Consider the following 21,108-nt stretch of genomic DNA (forward strand, 5'->3'; position numbering starts at 1 on the left):
CAAAAACTGAATCAGAAAGTTTCTTAATCCCTTAGTTTTACTGTTTCACTGCTTTTGAATAAAGAAACTGACCAGTTGAGTGTTAACCTAAAGCTGAAAATATGCAATATCATGGCCACCACTTAAACCCCAAAATTTTACGACAAAGCATTTTTCCATGTGTATGTCAAAACTGCTTAATCAATCCAAGTATCAGAAATAATATGCAATAAAGGAAATAATATCTGAAAGCCCTTAAAGCTCAGTAACACTGGATATGTTCAACAGCAACTAAGACATAATTGGTTTTATTTTTTCAAGCTCCATCATTAAGAGACTGATAATTTATACAGTGCAGAAATTAAAATCTCACTGCAACTCACTCAAAACATAGTATGCACTGCAAAGCATCTGTATGTCATTTCAAATAAAAGTTTCATCTAAATGTAGTGTGTAGGAAAATACAGCAACACCTCAGGCCGGTATTGGGTAGACAGAACCATGCTGAGGCCAAACCCTGTAGATCTCTCTCATGAGTAAGCCTGTAAGGTTAAAGGCTGTATACGCAAAATACCAGACGCTTGTGCTGGCAGGCAATCCAATTTCAGGAAAAATGTAAAAAACAGTGGTCTGTAGCACCTGCCTTTTCTGCATCTTCAAGTTGGTTATTCCATAAAAGTTTTAGTTATGTCTGCTTTATTTTCTGTTCCAGTTCATGCTTGTGTTTAATAAGCCGTTCTATTTCTGTTCCTAGGGTTTGAAGGTTTTCCTTTGAGGGGGGGAAAAAAAAACAACAGGGTAAGTTATACAAGGAAAATGACTCAATCAGCACAAAATGCACTAATAAGTTAAAATTACTGTTTATGTCAGCAGGTTGATACTTTCAAGTATCCAGAACAAGCACAAATGATTAGACAGTTGAAGAAAACCAAGCTCATTTCAATAAAGGATGCAAAGCTCTCAGCAAGTCTTTTTTTTTGCAGTCACTAATATTCTACAGGCTGTCTAGCAAGTATAGTGTTCAAGCGGAATGATAATTACAGGAAGAGATCTCCAACTTCTGCAGAACGCTGCAGTCCAGCTGGCAGCCTGCACAACATTTTCCAGCCTGCCATCCTTCTGTGCAGCAGACATGCTGCCCCAATAGCTCACCAGGGTGCCCAGCTGCTGGGACAGGGCCAGGCACGTACAGCCCATGCCCCTGGCTCCTCAGGACTGAGGAAGAGCAAGGAGAGGCTCTTCCCTGCTGAATGCACACAGCCCAGGATTTACTTCAAGCAGCAGCCCTTCAGTGCAGCATACAAGGGTCCCGAAACAGAGGTTCAGCATGAATCGCGTTACAGACCTCTTTGATTAACCCAATGCTAGCAGCGTCACCAATTCTCAACGAGCTGACTTCTGAAAAGCCTCCTCCTTTTAACAGCATGCATCTCTTTGAAGGCAGTATCTCAGAACCACAAGAACGTGTTGAAGAACTGACATCACTACTCACTTTCAATGTAATATTTTTCAGTAGTGTATCTTCTAACACAGCCTGCAGCTTCCTGTTTATCTCTAAGGAGAGTTCCAATGTGAGACCAGTATCTGCAGGATGAGATGTATACAGAGATGCCATAATCCCGCCCCGTCTACTCAAGTGTACTTTGTTGAAGTCAGAGGCCTCTGACGATAGTGTTCCAGCTTCTTCCCGCAAAATGTAACTCTGAATAATTCTGGGAGGAAAAAATTAAAAAGCATCATGGCATTACAAGGCAGTGAAAAGTCAGACACAGAAGTAACTTCAGACTCCAGACAGAAGAACAATTTTGTTTTCAAGTCTTACTGAAGAGGCAGTAAAAATCAACTCCTGCAATTTCTAGGTCAGAGGAAAACCTGAGATACCACAAGAGCTATAGGAGATGCTGGTAAACTGAGCCACTACAATGCACAAGGCTTACTTTATCAAAATATTTCCAAATATGTAACATCACTACTGGAGCAAAAAAGGTACTTCAAAAATGCCTCTCTCTACTTTTCTTTATAGAAAGACTCCAGGGAATCTTAAGCTTCCTACAGATAAGACAAAAATTACAAAGTCTCTGCTCAAGAGTCTTCACAAGCTGTGATCATGTTCTCTGAAATGGTACCAGATGGGCATAAATGCATAGGGTCGTTAAGCAAGGGCTGTATTAAACAGACAATTGTACTTTCCAGAGGAAGGCATGCACCACAATTTCTTCCCTTCCTAACTGAAGTTTCAGACATCATCCTGTAAGATGAGATTTCCATGTACGTGGAATCTTCTCTGACACGCTAAATACTGATCACCTGTGGCTGAGATACACTGTTTGTTTGATATGATGCATGCCAGACTACCATCTGGAATTACGCAGATTCTCCTTCCAAAACAAACACTTACAATCAGCACCCTTTTAAGCACATGGAGAGAATGGGCACTTCTGTTAGCCAGTGGCAGGAGTCCACCTCAAATCAGCCACCTGTTGACCGTTTTGCTACCAAAAAAACCACTTGCACTATTCTATTCCTCCTGAAAAATTTCAGTAGTAAACAACTCAGCAATTACTATAACTGCTGGGGAAAGATAAGGAGGAAAACACCCAAATACTAATCGTACCTTTGAGATCCACTATCCCTACAATATTTTTACTGTTTTAAATATTTCCATTTAGACAATTACTTGTCTTCTATAAAATCCAGAATTCTTGCCCAGTGCACCAGTTCAACACTGAAAAACTCTATGAACAGAACTCAGAACATACTTTGTTTTTTTCCTGATTTCCTCCACCAGTTGTTTAATGTGATCCTCCATAAACTCCATCTTTTCGTTTTTTCGAGCATGTGCCTTCTGTAGCCTTAGTATTCTTTCAACCAAGACAGACTTGTCCACCTCTGGGAAGCTATCCACAGCTACTGAAGATCCAGTATTCTCAGGTGACCGATCCTCATTGCTGCTGCGCGCATTAAGGGACCCTGTCAATACATCCATATTTGTAAAAGCTCTCCTTTGCTTTCATACCAGGTAAAACATCCCCACTAGTGCAGTGCATGCAATCATTACTTTTCAGTAGCTTAGGATATTTTCTTTGTAATGTCAGTTTCCCTTATATTTTAGTGGGGTTTTTTTATATAAACAATCCTCATACCATTTAAATGATACATGACGAAACAACACTGTAGTCCCCTAGCATGGGCATAGTTCCTTTAGCATAAGTGCGCTTGCTTCAGTAATGCTTATTCCTGCGTAAGTACCTTCACATTCATTAATACTACTTTGTACAAGACTGAGATGATTTTAAACGTATCTGTTTTGGAGTCCACTACAATTACAACACTATGATAACTGTGTACAGAGTGACAAAAGCCCTATGTAGAAACACTCTGCAACACTGATCACTTAGAGCTTGAAATATTTTCTCTTTCTATTCTTCTTTGTAAGTATTTATCTCTCTTATACAGTGAGACTACAAGACACTGACAGAACTAACCCAAGTTAAAACCCAAAGATATTGAGGAAGAAAACAGATGTTTTCAGTGCTAAAGATAACCACTTTGCTTCTAACTGGACAGAAAGTAATGAATTTTACACAAATACACTGATGCCTCTAAACGTGCTAATTGAGTTATCATTTACACAGTTGCAACTGTCAATAATGCAATTAAACAAGGTTGGAAGCCATTGCTCATTTCTGTTTTGCCTCTGGCAGCATTTAAGAGGGTCCTCTATAAACTGGAATCCTCCACGCTTCCTCCAAATTTAAAAGCAAGAAAATAAAAAAGGTAGGCATTTAAAAAAAAACCCAAAATATATAAACATTATAAACATTAAAGTTTAATCTCGTAATAAGAGTAAGCACCTACAACTGCATTCAGCCAAGTGCATTTCAGTGCTTAAAGGCTATTCTGTCAGCTTTAATGGGAGGCTGTCCACACACTGCATATGCACAAACCACAGACAGAGCAAGGCTCACGACAGCACACCATGGCAACCTTACTAAGATCGAAGGATTGTTTTGGCAGCCCTGCTATGTGCTATATTACCTGATGAACTGGAACGGCTCCCCATGCTGCTGACTTCTTTGTCATAATTACCATTTTCCATCTGATCCAATTTCCTCCGCGCTAAAAAGTATAATAAAATGACGGTTACCAACAGCAGATTAAAAACCCAAAACCAGAGTTACACAACATACAAAAACTCTAATCCTCTCTGATCTGCATTAATTTAACATGGCTTGACAACTGAAAGATAATGGTAGCAACTAAAAAAATCTTAGGGGAAAAAAAAAAACAAAACCAGAACCAAACAGGCGTCCTCCTCTCCCTGCCACCAACCATGAAGCAACTGGATGCAACATCCACCAAGATCCTTACACCCTGCAGCAGTTGCCAGTTGAAGAGGATAATGTCATACATAGGATTAACTGGGAACCGCAAGACTTAAATTCGATTTTACTTTGACTATGACTGCCATGTAAGTAACTACTGAATGACAGAATGACAACTCTGTTTTGGGATCGCGTAACTATATCGCTATTAGGAGCTGAGTGTAGTACTTGTGCCAGAAGCACCACTCATTCAGTAGGGATCAAGAGGGAAAGTGCACAGCTGTTCATATATATACAAAGGGAGACATGGAACTTATCTTGCACAATGCCAACAGGATCTCTTCTTTCAAATACATTTCAAACAGATTAGATTATATTCATTTGATTATATTTCCATTCAGAGCATATGCTTTATTGGGTGTTTAATCATTTCCATTGGTTGACAAAATTAGTCATCAGCATCTCCATATCCATCTTTAAAAACTGAAGTGCTCTGTTTAATATACTAAAAAATATCTGTCACCAGCACTTACTGATACAGTCAGCAACTAGGAAACTTCTAGCAACTTTTGACTACACTCCTACACGGACCAGGATCTATACGTACCCACAGTGATATTTTAGTAGTCACAGACATGATAACAAAGACCAAGCTCTTCCAAAATAAATCTTTCGTTTTACATCTAAGCCCATTTCAAAAGTTGTATTTAAGACAGAAAATTGACACTAAAGCCCTGTTTCCTCAAGATCTAACTTGCTCACTCACTCTCAGTCCTTAGGGTCAAGAGAGCTTGAAGGGCTACACTCAGTGTGCATGCGCAGGCAGGACCTTAGTCTCTACCAGACACTGTCAAGGGGCTTACAGATGGGGCTGAAAATATCTGAAAATTATTTCAACCTAGCTGAAGTTGTTTTGTGAGGTCTTTCAAGTTTGCTGCATGCTTGCGCTTCTGCGTAGCCAGTTCATCTTTCAGTTCATCCACGTGGGTCTTCAGCGCTGTTAATTCTTTCTGCTCTGAAGCTAGCTGAGCCTGTAGTGTCTCAACCTCTAGCTTTCGCTGATCCTCCTCCTTCTGCAACTTGGTGGCCTGAAATTGTAGTTGTTTTTTCAGTCATATACAAAAAAATTGCAGCCTAACCATACTGTACGCTCAACAGCCCTAACTCTGGACTTTAACCTTTCATCTGAGAATTAATTCACATTTTACTTTTATTATTTGGGCTAAACGCTAACACCACAAATGAATATACAGCACAGTGCAATGCTGCAGTAAGACTCCTGAACTGTGTCCAAAACATCTACATGATACAGTACAGAGCCATGCAGAGCTCTACAGTGCAGTCACATTACATTCCACGACACACTAAGTTTGTTAACAATTACATTTATCTCATAGTACAAACAGGACCTAAGAAACAGTTTACAGTAATAGATTTCAGACAAATTGCAACCTTTTGATTGTCTCAATGACAGCTGCACAGAGAACAACTCTGTCCTTCCAGAAAGACAGAAAGAGCATTCCCGTGCAGTGTGCCTCATGATTTCTTTCCCCTTAGAAACATGAGATGTACATATCCCGGTGCCATTATTTCATCAAATTGGCAAATTCAACAAGAAATTGTGGTCAGGTAAGTAAAGACATACGGTGAAATTCATGTGCCACATCTTTATCGGTATCAGACATTTTACTCGTGCAAAAAACAAGGTGCACACTGTACTCACCAGATCATCTTTAGTCTGTTGAACACATTCCAGCTGATTCTGCAGCTCTCTTTCACTGTAAGAAAGCTTATCCAACTGGCTCTGTAAGGAATTGTTTTCAGACTGAAGCTGTGCATTCTTACTGGTTAATTTTTCAGTGAATATCAAGAGCTCAGATTCTCTTTTCCGACTACCTTCAATGTCCTTCTGGAGATCAGCAATCAGATAATTGAAACCATCTACTTCTTCCTTTAAAGCACTGATTTCTTGTTCATCTCTGTCAAAACAATTTTATATTATTAGGGATAACCTGATCTTAAAGATATGAAACCTTATTGAAATAAAAGCATTCAGGTCAAGACCAAATAATAAGGCAGACAAACAATTAATGACCCTGGGGCATCTGTTAGTCACTGGATGGTTTTAAATGCCAAGGGAGTTTACAGATTCCATTTCATGACATGTTGCAGTGCTGAAGTGACAGGTATCTGTATCCCTCAGAAGGACAGGCAGATTAGCTTCCTCAAGGAAGACCATCTCTCTGTATTCAACATCATAAGCTTCAGTATAGGGTATAAAGAAAACCCTCAAGAACAGATATTGTAGATATGAGGAAGGTCTGTAAATCCACCAAAGGTGGTCATTCTGCAGGAGGACTTGTCTTTAAAAGATGGGGAAATAGTCCAGTTCTGAGCTTCTCCAGAAGAGCAGAACAGTGACTTCTAAAACATCCAGCCGGTGCAGCTCCGATTCTAAGGACCGGTCTTACTCTACTGTCCCTCCCCCAAACTTCTAAAAAACAAGTTCTTGTTGCTACTGAAGCACTCCCATTAAGAGACTTTTGATCTATCACTTGCAAACCATTTGAGTGAGAAAGGCCATATCTTCAGTTATGATCAGCATTTTAGAGAAAGTGATTGAAATCAATTCCAAAACTAAATAGCTGTGAACAAAGTTGCAGGCTAAAAATGTTCTCCTCTCATTTGCTCTTGCAATATTATTTCAGTAGTTCTTCAATCATAGGATTTCTTACACCTGTCTAAAACCTTACCTTCCAACCTCAGCAGAAAAACCCTCGCCTCTTTCTCACTGGAAGTGTGTATATTCAAATTTGAAAATAAAATTAAAGTTACACAAAGTAAGGGCACATATTTAATTCCCTGTCAGACAGTGTAATTACCAGGAGGCTCAATTCACTTTAAACCAACAACCCCATATCAACACGTTTCTTCAAAAAGAGATGAGGCTCAGGTAATCCAAATCATTAATAATTCTTCTGAAAAGGAACTATTATTTTGTAAAACTAAGTAACTGAATTCTACTAGAACTACCAAAATGAGGAGTTCATGTGGTTAATGACAACAGAAGTTAGCAAGCATTGCACTACCAAAGGACAACATCAAATGTATTGCACCCTGCCTTTACAGTCATTTTTAAGCTAATTCCACCTTTCAGAAGACTTCAAACTGAACAACTACAGCACTGATTTTTTTTCCCCAGCCATTTATGCTGCAAAACATCTCACCTATAGCTCTCATTTAAATACCTATGCCAGAACACTGTGCTTATATTTTACATTTCCAAATATGCTGTTTTATTATGACAAGAGAAATCTCTAGTTAACAATTGGGGTTGAAACAGACAAAATTGAATGTTTAGACCATCCTAGAGGAGACCTCTAGCTTATCCTTAAAGTTCTCTAATGAAGGAGACCAGGCAACACTGGAGGTTATCAGTATTCAGCTCAGCCAAAAAGTTCTTCCCCGCAGTCAACCTAACATAATCTTTCCTGCAAAACTCTATTTTTATCCTTCCTCCAGTGAACAAGGATAGCTGAACATTCCCTTTATAATAGCCTTCTATACATTTAAGGATGTCTCCCTTCCATCTTCTCTTCCCTAGGCTAAAGAAACCTGTCGCCTCTATTCTTTTCTCACCAAGAAAAGAGGTAAAATTTTGTGTGAATTAAGATTCCTTCCATTTGCTTCCAAGAAAATGAAAGGCAGTAGTTTTATTTATTCTACACAACAACAGGAAAAACAGAGGTCAAGATTCCAGGATTTCTCTTTCATAGAGGATAACGGGACTTTATTGGTCCAAGTTTTAAATTTCTGGTTGAGATTCCACAAGTTTATCAAACATTCTAAGGAGTACTGGAAACATGTTAAAGGCAGAGAAGTAAAAGACAATATGAAACTTGATATAGGAATAATAAGTGTGGTATGGGAAGGATACTTAAATAAAAATTTGATCCAAATTGAACAAGAAACAGATATTTAAGCATGTCTCAATTACTGAGAGTAAAAGATAACTGGAAAAAAACATTTGTAGTTTCACACTGTGCTCACAGTCATTTTAATTCATTTGGCAAGATCCCAAGTGAAAAATAACTGTTATTGATCGAAGCGTAAGCTTCAGTTGTCTCTAACAGATTGCAGTTTCCCTAGAAAGGCTGATGACACAGTGCCAATACAGCTGATCAGCACACAGCAAATTGAAAATGCCTCATTCTCTAAACCCCGAGGAAGGCATATTATCACTGAAATATTTTTCAATGATAAATAAGAGCTGTTTAAAAGCACAGGAGGGACACATGGGTAGTTCTGCTTATCTGACATTTGCCTATCTCCATTTCTGCAACACCATTAGAATTAACATATAGTATTTGTATATTCTAGTCCATATGTACCATACAGAAACATGACTACACTCAGACGCTCCTGAAGTGCCCACGAACCCAACACTTCTCCAAGATTATTTCCCTCACTGTCTTAAATGAGAAAACTTTGACACGGGAGAATGAATTCAAATTCATTAGAAATACAACTGCTCCCTACTATTTGAATATAGCACCTGTCAAATATATAAAATTGTTTTTGTTAAATACTCTCATTCGTTTATCAAAATTTTGAAGCAATCTATCTTTCCAATTCACTTGCTCTTCCCCAGTCTTTCAATGAAAGAAGCACTGGGGAGACACCTAGGAGATAAAACTTCCTACAAAGTATGCCAGAAAGTAAGCACTTCTTACTGTAATAATGAAAGATGTAAGAATTAGACTTATCAGTCTCAATTCCTGTATCTTATAAGAGGCCACCAAGGTTGTCTCCAGCACTAGCAATACTGATTTAGATTAGAAAAACACTTAAATTAGGACAGGGATTCTTGAAATTACAATACATTTAAAGCATCAATAATTTCAATTAAAAAAAAGCAAAACACATTTCCACATCCCAGTTAATCTTTTAAATCATTCCTCAAAGTGCATAGCTGTACCTCTGATGTTGATCCTGCAGACGATCTACAGTTTTGACTTTGTCCAGCAAATTCTGAATTTCCGTTTTCTGTCTATTAATGATTTCTTTATATTTGGATAACTCATCTTCTGTTCTTAAACGTTCATCCTCTAGACACTTTACCTAAAGAGAAAAAAAACATATCAGAAAATATTTATTGTCCCAAACTTCAGAGCTAATTATTCTGATCAAATGTCTACATTGTTCAACAAAGCTAGTGTGTTATTTTTTGGTGATTCCAAGTAGCAAAGAACAATATCCCAAATATTTCGGATCAAATACAGTCAAAAAAATAAACTGGCAAAAAATGTAAAAAAAAACCAAAACCACTAAACAACTGTGATTAACATTAGTTTTGTCCAAAGACTCAAGCTTATCCGTCTAATGGACCAAGATCCGGGACAGTCTTTTCCCAGTTACCAAGCCGACCCCTTATTATGTCTTCCTCCCTTTTTCTAAGGTCCTGTTGAGCTAAACCCCTGCTCTGGATAGAGGGACTGGCACGCTAATCTATGAACTGTTCAGAAGTTATGGATAGCATATACTCCTTAGCAGAGGTTGCATGTATGACCTCTACAAAACTAGCTTCACAGGTAGGAAAAGTTTACGAGTATTTTTCATTTTCCAAAGTTACTAATTTTATAAGATGTTTACTAAAATTTTTCTCACAACTTTTCAAACAAGGTGCTTACCACAAAACAAAACATTGCTGTACTATGGATTAACCGATACTCCCTAAGAAAGGCTACCCAGAGTCAGTTACGTGTCCCTTCTAGTCTTATGCCAGCCAGTCTCTAATCACAGTTTATTCTGAGAGAAGTAAAAATATAATTAACAGATTGAATACAGTCTAGTCTAGTTCCAAAACCCAGCACTACACTTTTAGCCCCACTGTAATCCAACACAGAACACGTTACCTTTGTTCTCAGTGTTCGAAGCTCATCCATGCCTTCTTTAAATGTCCTCTTCAAGTCTTCCAGTTCTTTTATTTTTGCATGATGCACCTTTTTAAAGGGTGAGAAGCTCCTTCAGAAATCTAAATGGGCAGTGCCATCTCCTGGGATGTCAAAAAAAACATCTAGGCCAATGCAGGCCAGCTGAGAGGGCTTGAGGCAGAACAGGTACCCTAAAGGTTTGGTTTACTTTCTCAAAAAAACCCAAAGTAAAGCCTAAATGCTTCTTTATTCTGAGAAGAACTAAGAACAAAAGTGAGATTATACACTGCAGTTTTAGGTGTACCACTCTAGGCCACAACAGCCCCTGGGGAAAGTTCTAGGCAAACTGACACTTGGTAAACTCTGAAGATGGCACTGCACATTAGAGCTGTGAGCAGGTATTAAATCATTACAAAATTTAGCTTTTGAGCTAGCAAATAGCTACACAGAACAGAAGCTGTTCCCTGTCTCTCCCTGCCATAGAGCTTGGCAAAATACCAGTCAAAGAAAGGCCTGCATATCATCTAAGTTTGTGCTCTAAGTTATAGCAACATTCATGTTTATAAATGAAAGAGCAGTTGTTTTGTTCTTATTACATCATCCTTTTCTCATAACTTTGATTTTAAAAACTGCATGCAAGGTAATAGCTAAAAACATCCTCCAAAAAGCAAGGCTGGAGGCAGACACCTGGGCTGCAGTATTAGGCAAAAAAGAAAAATGTTCAGCAAAAATTGTAAGCAGCTTAAAATAAGATTCTCAAAATTAAAAACTCATGGCATTCTTAACTACTAAGTTGCCAACTGTGTTGACTCCACACACCACATATTTACCTCCAGGTGATCAGACTTCTCCTGAATTTGTTTCTCTAGTTCTCCTTTAGTTACTCGGAGCTTTGCATCCAATTCATTTGATTTAATTTCTTCTGACTCCTAAAAGGATTGAAGATATGTAAGTACAGATTTAGAGTTTTATGTTCCCTTTCCTGGTTTTATAAGCATACAGACAGCTTTTCACATCCCTGAGTCTCCTTCCTGTAGGTAAGTATCTAATAATTCTGAACATCCCAAGAAGGACCCCCACACTGCATGCCAATCAAGACACACATTCTCCCTTTTATTTAACAACTGCCCAAGTAAAGAAATCAGTGACTAGTCATCTCAGCCTTGTAGCTCACACAGGGTAATTCTTCCCTGCTATAGCTTAAGATAGAAAGGGAGGAAAAAGAAGACACTAATTTCACCTAATTAAATGTGCCTACTTGATAGGTTTTTATCATTTCTTGGCAGTTTTTCCTTATCTGGTCTGCTTCTTCTTTTGCTTCAGTTAATTTTGTCGTTGCATCTTTGAGGCGTTCTTTGGTTTCCTACAAAACCAATAATAAATAATGGGTTAAACCTATTTATCTCACTTAATCTAGGAAAAACATTTCTCATAATAAAAGTTTCCTATTTTAGTCTGGAGAGAATCAACAACAAAAAAAAAGTACGCCCAGCATGTTTTTCCTTCCATTATTTTTCTCAACTATTACTTTATGCAATTGGGTTTGTTCCAACACTGAAAGCACAATAAAAGGACATCTTGGTTATGTGGCATGCATACTTTCAGATGATAGATTTAAATCTAGCACATAAAAACTGAACTAAGACAACCAGTTAATTCATACAAAACTCAAATTAAAAGTTGATCACCAGATTAAACAGAATCCTTCCCGTACATCCTCCCCTCACATCCGTTCAACATTTCCATTTCAGTATCAGTATCTTTAAGAGCACTATTCTGACTTTAGCTGCAGGTGTTCAAATTAAATAAAAAACACTTTAGAAACAGATTTTATTAATATATAAAGACTAAACAGTATAGCAACTACATTCCTCCAATTGTATTTTCATGTTGTGGTACCCGTACCACTTCACTAACCTTGTGTGAATCCATTTCTGTTTTCAATTTGTTCTGAGCCCATTTTACTTTGATAACATGAGAATTGATTTCTTCTTTCAATTTTTCTATTTCTCTGTTGAGTCGAGTGGCTTCACCATCCTAAGAAGATTTTATAGATTTTATTTTATGGACTTAAATCACCCAGTGCTTCTACAACAAGACTCCTGCTCAAGTGTCGAATGCACAGGTTTTTTCTTTGATGTCCGAATTTTGCAAAAGCATGCACAGAATTGAGAGTGCTCAATAACGCTTCAGCACATAATCCAGTGAAAAAAACATCAGCGTTTTGGTTTGAATAGCAAGGTGAGACTGCACTACTGTTAAAATACATTAATGTTACAGATCTGCTAAAAGGCAAAGCACAGTCTAGAGTTCTGATCTAAAATAACTACCTCCTGGGTAAGCTCCACAGTCCTCTCTTCTTTTCTGGCAAAAGGATGAAGAAACACAGGTTCAAAGTGGTAAGGTCATGTAGTCCATGTTCCGGGGATATTCTATATCCCTGGAAGTGTTCCAGGCCAGGTTAGACAGGGCTTTAAGCAATCAGGTCTAGTGGAAGGTGTCCTTGCCCATGGCAAGGGGGGTGGAACTACATGATCTTTAAGGTTCCTTCCAACCTAAACCATTCTATGACTCTATGATATTATACAAGGCTACAGACAAAAAACTGTGACACCAATAGAATGGTATTACCAACTATACAGGTGCAGACTAGCGTGTGCACCGACAGCAAAACATATGCAAGTCAAATCACTAACCTGTAAGTCAGTGCCAAGAAAGGAAGTTAACAGAAGCACATTGCTGGCATAACCTTCTATACCACTATCCACAAACCACTGCATTAAGCCAAATTTCTGAACTGTGTTCATCTTATCAAAAAAAGTTTAAAGCAGCAACCATGTGAGAGCAGTACAATTCCTGTAAGGCTCTAGCGGAATCCTCAGGAGTTAGGAAGTTCAGTTTTGTTTAGGAAACCTGAAATCATGAAATACAAGTGCTCCCTCATGTAAGAGAGAACACTGAGGTGATTTTTTGTTTCAGAAGCATAATTTTTAGGACTTTTAAATGTATTTTTCTGATCCTTCTGTTCTTGTCAACTGTGCAACGCACAATTGCTTAGAAGAGGCCTGAATCAAAGTCTGAACAATATTAATTTATCAATTTTTGCCTCTTTCACATGAAATAGAATTGTGAAGCACAGCTGTGAAGCACAATACAAAAAGATCTGGATAATCTAAGAGGCTGGTGGGAATCTCTTAAAAAATTTTCTAAAGAAGAATGGCAAATTTTTGGAATTGGGCCTGAAAAATCCTATTGCTTTATCAGCAATTTTTAGTAGTACAAAAGAGAAAATACAGAGTGAAAACACAGAAAAATCGCAAAAAAGACTGCAATAATTTAATGCCATTACAGCCTTAAGAAAAATGAATCCAAATAACAACCTGAACAAACTAGAAATTCCCTCAAAATCCAGGCAGTCTTTTCAATTTTGTTGGAAAAAAAAACACCCACACCCTAACATTTCACAAACTAATATTCAGGCAAATGGTAAAAGAAACTTGAAAAAGATGACTTTCCCTTGAAGGAAAGGGGTTTTCACAGCTATACAGCAAGACCAAATGAAAACAGGTTTCTTTCACCAAGTATAAAAGCAAACAAGTGATAAGGTTGTTCTGATGGTGCCTTTAATCATTCACTCAAGTCATACAGCAATATTTAGAGCACCTTAGTTTCATAGAGCTGGTGCAATCTTCCTTTTTCCTGAGAAAGCTGTTTGATTTTATTAGTATGCTTTTCAATTTCTTTGTTTGCATCTCTCACTCTTCTCTCAAGTATCTCCTTTTCCTTTCGGAGGTCAAGCGACTCCTTCTCCCCTCGGACGTATTTCATCACCATTGTTTCCTTTTCGTGGCGTGCTTCTTCACATTTCTTGTTTGCCTTGAAAAATATTAAAATAGAATGAATCAATCTTGTATTTCATAATTAGTTTTCATAAGACACTACTGAATATTTTCAGTATTGCAGTATAGTAGCATAATAAAGTAGGGCTCAAAAGCTCCAGTTTTCCAAAGACTAACATTAGATCCCACTTAAGTACTGGAATTACTCATACTTTTAACAGTAAATATATATCTAAGCAGCTGCAGCTTCACAGCTAAACTTCTCAAATGAGTTATCAACACATTAGTAATTTGAAATATAATTTGTTGTTTCAGAAGGAGAGAAGTGTATTTGGTAAGTTTTGGTAACAAAACAATTTTGCAAACATCCGGTAGCAGTCCTCTCTCTTCCCTTGTCCACGTGCCAACTACACAATCGTTACCCAGTGGCTTATTTTTCAGATGGCTTATTTTTCAGATGGCTTATTTTCACAGATTCTCCCCACCCCAGCACTAATTCTTCTTTTCTTTTGAAGCAGAATTTGTTAGACACGGAACTTTAGAACTCATACAATACTTGGCAAAATAAGATACTAAGAAGGGGAAAAAAAATAATCATCTCAGCTCTCAGTAATACATGAGACAAAGCAAGAGCTTTGTGCTGGAGTTGAGAAAAACATTAATTTTGGGATAGCCTGTCTGGAAAAAGCCACTGCCAGCTTTTATCTCCTTTTGAACCAAGATCAGCTTGCAGGCAAGGAAAATGAGATTTCCTTGAGGCCTGAATTCCTCACATACAAACATATACATTAAAGTTACCAGGCACTCTAGAATGTCAACAGCTATTTAGAAATTCACTGATGCCAGTTATCAAAAACGCATATATAACCACATGCTAGACATTCCAATTTTGGAAAATTATGCCTTACCTAGTGATCTAACAACCTAGGCCACATGTTTCCTAGAAGAACCAAGGTTGTTCATAAGATGTTCAGTAATTAAAGGTTTTCCATATTACCTGTTCCATTCGAAATGCCATCTCTTTATGCAACTGCTGAATAGCATTTTTGGCTGCTGCATCTTGAGTTAAAAGTTTGTCTTTACTAGCTTTCACTTCTTTATTAAGCTCTTCCATTCTTGCTTCCAGCTAAAAGACAACATTATGATATGATTACAGGGAAAATAAGACTTTGATCATGTTTTGTACAGGCAGGAACATTTCACACAAAATTAGATGCTTCAACAGATATTTACCTGTATTTTACACTTGTCAAGCTGCAACTATCCATACCAACATCCAGCTTTGCATTACAGCACAAGCATGAAAGATGTCAATTCTCATCTTCAGTGAGACTGCAGATGCATCAAATCAAGTAAAACTCGATGCATAGTAATTTCCTACACAAAACATTGGATTTACAGCAAATGCTGAGATGCCAGGGCAGAGCTGGCTGCTCTCTAAAGTTGCTTCACCTCCCACCCTTTTGTTGCTTTCCCTGTGCCATATCCTCCACCGTGCCAGCAAAGCAGTCATGCATCCATACTGAACTGGACTGGGAATTAATTCATTAAAAAATAACTCAGCAAATAAAGAGGCACTTAGTCATTGTGCTGGCACTTTTTTTTAGCCGCCCAGTGAATGAAGTCAGAGACCTGATTCTGCTGAAGAATAATTACCGATGTTCAACTGGAACACTTCCCAGAGCGTGTTCACTGCAGTCATGCAAGTTCAGTAAAAGAAGCAGCAGCACTACCGCAAGAGCAAGTGGCAGCTACGTAATCTGTAATGCTACGCAAAGGTTGTTTGAATTGTGCCTCAATGACTATCCTCTTGTTCCAGAGGAAAGCCAATTCACCAAGGTTAGTTTCGTATGGTTTTGGGGAGGTGGGCAGGGTTTAAAAAGTACAAGATCTCAGGGTCAGTATCTTATGGTTTTGTGCAATTCCAAACTGCTACACAAAAGGCAAGAACAATCTAAAATGCTCCTGTGACCACACAATGAATTGATCACACCCTTTTCAGCTTTGCAAATTAATCATTGCCCATCTGAAATCAAAGTTTTACACGTAACCGCAATCAACGTGTATGCGCATGCTTGTGTAAGTGCAGCCAAGCTTCCACTGACTTGAAAGCTACCAGAAAACACTAATTTAGAAATCGTAACATTAAAACATTCATATCACAAAGGAAAAAACAAGTGTTTCACTGCAATGTAATCTTAGTTACAACTCCAGGTGCTATTCAACTACAATATAAATATATTACACTCCAAACTATTTTTTATGGTATTTTATATAGTATTATAGTATTTTCTGAAATCACTCGCAAACATGTAATATCACAGGTCTTATCTGGCCAGAAAGCAAAGGAAACTCTCACAAATATTCTTTTTCAAAATGGGATACAGCAATTGCTGCATAAAATAGCTTCATGAAGTCATACAGTGTTACCATTGAAACACAGACAAGAAAGTAAGCTGCTCATACTGATTTGTTCAGGCATATACAATTCCAGTTTGTAGCTTAAAAATAAGACTTTTCAATTCCATTTTCAATCACATAATGGATTTTCAAAGATTCTTTGAAATTGCCAAAGAAAGTTTCTACCTACATCAATACGTTCCTCTGGAACACCACAAGCCTGACCCACTGCTTTGAGAACAGATTTCTGTGTGATGCAGACATTAACAGAGAAACCTAACAAATGGGGTAGTATCACCAGTAGTCTGACAAACAGAAATTAGTAATTTAAATGCCATCTCTTGCCAGATTTCTAAGCTGTAATCAGTTTATAAAGCTAGGCCAACCAACTGTAGGAACATTAGCAGATAACTTCGTTACAGACAAGCTGATGTGATACCTTTTCTTCCCACACTAAAACCAGCCGACACCAACGCACACTATGTTCCTCTTTGGCCTGTCATGGTTCTAACAATTCACTGGGGAAATGCCTGTATACAGTAACTGGTAACACCAAAATGATGTGCAAGACCACAGTTGATATGCTCTACTCTTTATACATGTTCCATATATTGGTAACGTTTACAACTGTAACTACACACCCATCCACTTCTATTAGCAGATGCAGTAGTTAATTTGTCATCTTTATCTTCTGTTGTTAAGAAGAAATCAGGCTTGACAAAATACGCACATAAGATCTCCTTTATATTTACATTCAAGAAATAAATCATCCTATCAGGATAAAAGACTGAACTCTTCTTTTTTTTTTTGTAAAAAGGTCTAGTAAGTCTTCAACATACACTGTCTCCAGCAGGAAGCCAAGGTACAAATAACGTACACACCAAGGCAACCCACAACACAGGAACTCTCTTGACTTTAAGAGAAACTTCTAGATACGGAATGTTAAAGTAATCTGAATCTAGGAAGTCCATTCATCCAGAGACACAAAACACTTTTACGCAATGAATAATATTTCTTGGACTGGAAGCGCAGATTTATCCCCTTGAAAAGCTTAGGATAATAAGTACAGGCATTCCTTCCTTCTCCTCTAGGCTACCAAGAACATCATCTTAAACAGTGGCAATAGTGACATTGTATAGGGGTGAGATACTAACCAGCACTTCTGTTTTATTATCTGTACCTGTTTAATAATGTTGAGGTGCTGCTTTTCAGTTTCTGTTCGTTTTTTCAATTCATCTTTTAAGTTGTCCTTTTCTGAGCAGATTTCCAAAATCAGTTCTTGATGTTTCTTATTTTCTTTTATCAATCTGTAAAGAAAAAAATGCAATTAGGTGCAAGATACTTCAGTACTGGAGTTTTTTTGTTTGTTTGTAATTTTGAGATATATGTTTTTTCCTCTTTGATCTGCAAATTTTGTTGGGAGTTACATCCAGAAACACTAATGAAATCCACAAAAGCCTTACAAAAACAAAAACGAAACATGTTGTGCATGTGAAACTTAACTCCAAATCAGCAAGCAGCACCTTCCTTGTAAGCAAATTGCTTGTTTCCAGCATTTTGGGGTTGATACTGTTCACGATGAAGCGAGACATTTGTTACTTCTATGCAACTACAAAACTGTAAATGTTAACAATGTTAAGATACTTGTAAGACAAGTAACTTCCAGACAGATAGCTCCAGCAGTCCAATGTCTGAAAACACAGGTACTGTACTCATTTCATGTACACAAATGGCTCAGAGTAGCCCTTGAAGTTCACAACCTGGTAAGAAATGGAACCCTGATTTTCTAAGTACTAAGTAGGTATGTAACTTCAACAGTATCCAGGCCTTATAAAGGTCAAATTTTAGCAATAGTTTGTTCCTTTGTAACTCAGCTGTTTGAAGCCTGAGTTGAAGCTGACATGTACTTAGTTTGACCTTCTAGAACTGCAATAGAAGAAAGTTATACCTAAAACTCAGAAGTTACATTGTTAGAACTGCTGAATAAACAGAGCCTCAAATGTATTTAAATGTTTGAAGATTACAGTTAGATAATGGATATTTTGGGCTACTAACTGCATAAGTTTGTGGGATGCATGCACTTATCTGAACAAGATATTTAAATAACCTTTTACATATACACTTTCATCTTTAGCTCCCTGAAATAAGTAAGTGTCTACATAAACCGGTCTTCTAAATTACAAGGAATTCAAAACCGTCGGTTAAAGAGAATTTAGCACTTCTGAACTGTTTTTTAATCTATTAATGAATATTCCAGGATTACAAATTCTTAATCCACAGAATTGATGCTCACCGTTACATCTCAGATCTGATCACAGGAGCCAACTGGGCTATTTCCAGAGCAATGTTACAAGAAATTCTGCTGATCATAAACCAAGGGACAAGATTAAGCCAACCCAGAATGCCCCTTGGACCAAACATAAAATGTCCCACAGCAGTTTTACACTCCTGAGGCAAGTCCCCTGAGAGTCAGAGGGGTGCAGGTGGAATAGCAGCTGGCAAAAAAAGATACTGAACACTTGTTTATAGAAAGAACTTTGTATGCATACATAATATATACATATATTTATATAAACATTTGTCTCTAAAAGTAATTGGTCCATGACTGAAAACACCTGCCTTTGAGTACCCAGATAAACTGTTCACTTACCATCTTCTGGAATTACAAGCACCTACACACCCACCACTTCAGATTCCCACTCCCACTACCCCATAATTACCCAATGTCTAACTATGCATTCCCAAGCTTTCCTGTCATCAACTGACTTTCCTCACATTTATGATTTCTGTCAAAGGTTAACTGGTGAGGTGCAAGAAAATACCTTCCCTACTCTGCTATTGGGCACCTCTTCTCCCTCTGCCTGTTTTTCCCTCCCTTTGATGTCCTCCCACACCATGGTATCAGAGTGCCTTATATGAAAAGTAGGACACTCATTTCCAGCTCTGCAAGCAGGAATAAATCTGAAGTTCGAGGCTGCATTTTGTTAGCAAAAAACATTTCTGAAGTGGTAACAGAATACGAAACACCAAGTGGGGAATCAAGAAATCAAGCAATGAGCTGGCTTCTCATGAATATAATATTCTTCACATGGTGTACTGCCTGGTAGAACTATTAAGCCCAGTTTATTACAGAAAACTTTAGAAGCCATGCATTTCAAACACCCTCCTATAAAACATGGTAAAACAGTAGTTTATCTATATATAACACTTCCATCTCAAAGGATAGGTCTTGCCTGATTAGCAACTTTGCTGGATTATGACAAGAGACAATACTACTTGAAAAAGAAAAAAGCAATTTCAAACTCATAAATGAAGCGCACATAGCGGGAGTTAATAAGTACAAAGGTTCATTTCTCCAAAGACATATATGGACTGAATGAATCCTGGACTATTTTTATATCATGATTACTTTTACAGTATTTAAGTAATTCTAGACATTGGCAGGCTATTCAACTGAACAGCTGGCTATTCCGTTCCTGCCAAATTCCACAAGAATTCAGAGATCTAAGCACACATTTTTATTTATAAGTACACACCACAAGTAAAAATAATTCCTCGCTTAAAGAACATAATTAAAAAAAGCTCATTAACTGTCCTTACAATAACTCACAAGAGACTACTTGTTTCGTACCAAAACGTTGCAAGCTGTTGCGCACAAAATGCAAGCAAAACTGTTCAGTAGACACTTCCAATTGCGATGAGCATACTCAAATACTCACTTTTTTATAGTTTGTTCTTGCTCCAGGTACTTATCTTGCACACATTTTTCAAACACAGCCAAAGCATGTTCACCCTTCTGCACACCATTTGGGAATTTTCGTTCCTTTGAAAAATCTGTAGATAAGAGTTCAGACTCTATTTCTTTTAGCAAATCCTCCTGTGAGGAAGTCTGATGTATTGTGGAAATAAGCTTCTTTGTGCAGTCTGTGTCATAAAGGCTTTCTGAATAGATTTTATCATTTTTTTTTTCCCCAAAGTCAGACTCCTCCCTTAGCTCCTGTAGTATTTCCATTAATGATTGTTCTGCCTGATTAGTTTTTGAATCCTGTCGTTCAAATTCTTCACTAGATACATGTTCTGGTTTTGTGGAGCCTACTACCTTTCTTTCAGAGCAGGTATTGGCACAGCAGTCCGCCCCTTCACACTGCTGCTCCTGTCTTTCTGCCACAGCCCTGTTGTTGCTTATGCCAACAACTGTCAAATCCTGGTCCGAAGGCAACAACCTCGATTCCCTTTCCAAGACACCAGCATCACCTCCAGTATAACTGATGCCTGAGCTGTCCTTCATTTCAGGTATTTTATCAGACTTCTCATCATCTTGGGACCTGGAAGAGGCATCATCTGATGTATTGACTGGCTCCAGCGTGCTTTGCATTTCTGGTAAATATCCCTCCATCATTCTGCTTTGGAAATCTAGAAGTAGAATTCACAGTACACAACATATTATATTTAAAATCAAAATCAAAAGAGATTGAGAGAGGGGAAAGAAAGGTGATTGGAAAGTAAAATTCAAAGGGCAAAAACGTTCAGGTATGTAAGTGTTATGCACAGTTTGCTGATTTTCCAGCCCAACTTTTAAGTACAGTACAAGTTTTTCTAAAAGAAGATGAGAATCAAGGACAGCAAACAGGA

The 21,108-nt window shown here is 37.8% G+C and overlaps 1 protein-coding gene across 1 annotated transcript; it reads right to left on the reverse strand.

Moving 5' to 3' along the window:
* Nucleotides 1–392: 392 nt before the first annotated feature.
* On the reverse strand, nt 393–20,875 carry CCDC186 (coiled-coil domain containing 186). The gene is made up of 15 exons (XM_009881572.1): nt 20,196–20,875; nt 17,657–17,783; nt 15,074–15,202; nt 13,901–14,113; nt 12,155–12,274; nt 11,496–11,600; nt 11,068–11,166; nt 10,220–10,306; nt 9,283–9,425; nt 6,028–6,283; nt 5,203–5,392; nt 4,018–4,098; nt 2,739–2,949; nt 1,472–1,691; nt 393–748 (listed from the first exon to the last, which is right to left on the reverse strand). Exons 1-15 carry the CDS (start codon nt 20,873–20,875, stop codon nt 665–667), a joined length of 2,745 nt encoding a protein of 914 aa, XP_009879874.1. The 3' UTR covers nt 393–664.
* Nucleotides 20,876–21,108: the final 233 nt, after the last annotated feature.

Source organism: Charadrius vociferus, unplaced genomic scaffold (genome assembly GCF_000708025.1).
Source record: "Charadrius vociferus isolate BGI_N301 unplaced genomic scaffold, ASM70802v2 scaffold282, whole genome shotgun sequence".
NCBI classification, from domain to species: Eukaryota; Metazoa; Chordata; class Aves; order Charadriiformes; family Charadriidae; genus Charadrius; species Charadrius vociferus.

Bases quoted from the DNA above. Each gene is read 5' to 3' on its own strand.
- CCDC186 (XM_009881572.1), bottom strand. From the start codon at position 20,875: ATGATGGAGGGATATTTACCAGAAATGCAAAGCACGCTGGAGCCAGTC. The intron at 12,275-13,900 runs GTGCTCTAAATA...AAATCTTCTTAG, and splicing joins ACCAGCTCTATGAAACTAAG to GATGGTGAAGCCACTCGACT. The intron at 9,426-10,219 runs GTAACGTGTTCT...TTTTCTCTTTAG, and splicing joins TTCGAACACTGAGAACAAAG to GTAAAGTGTCTAGAGGATGA.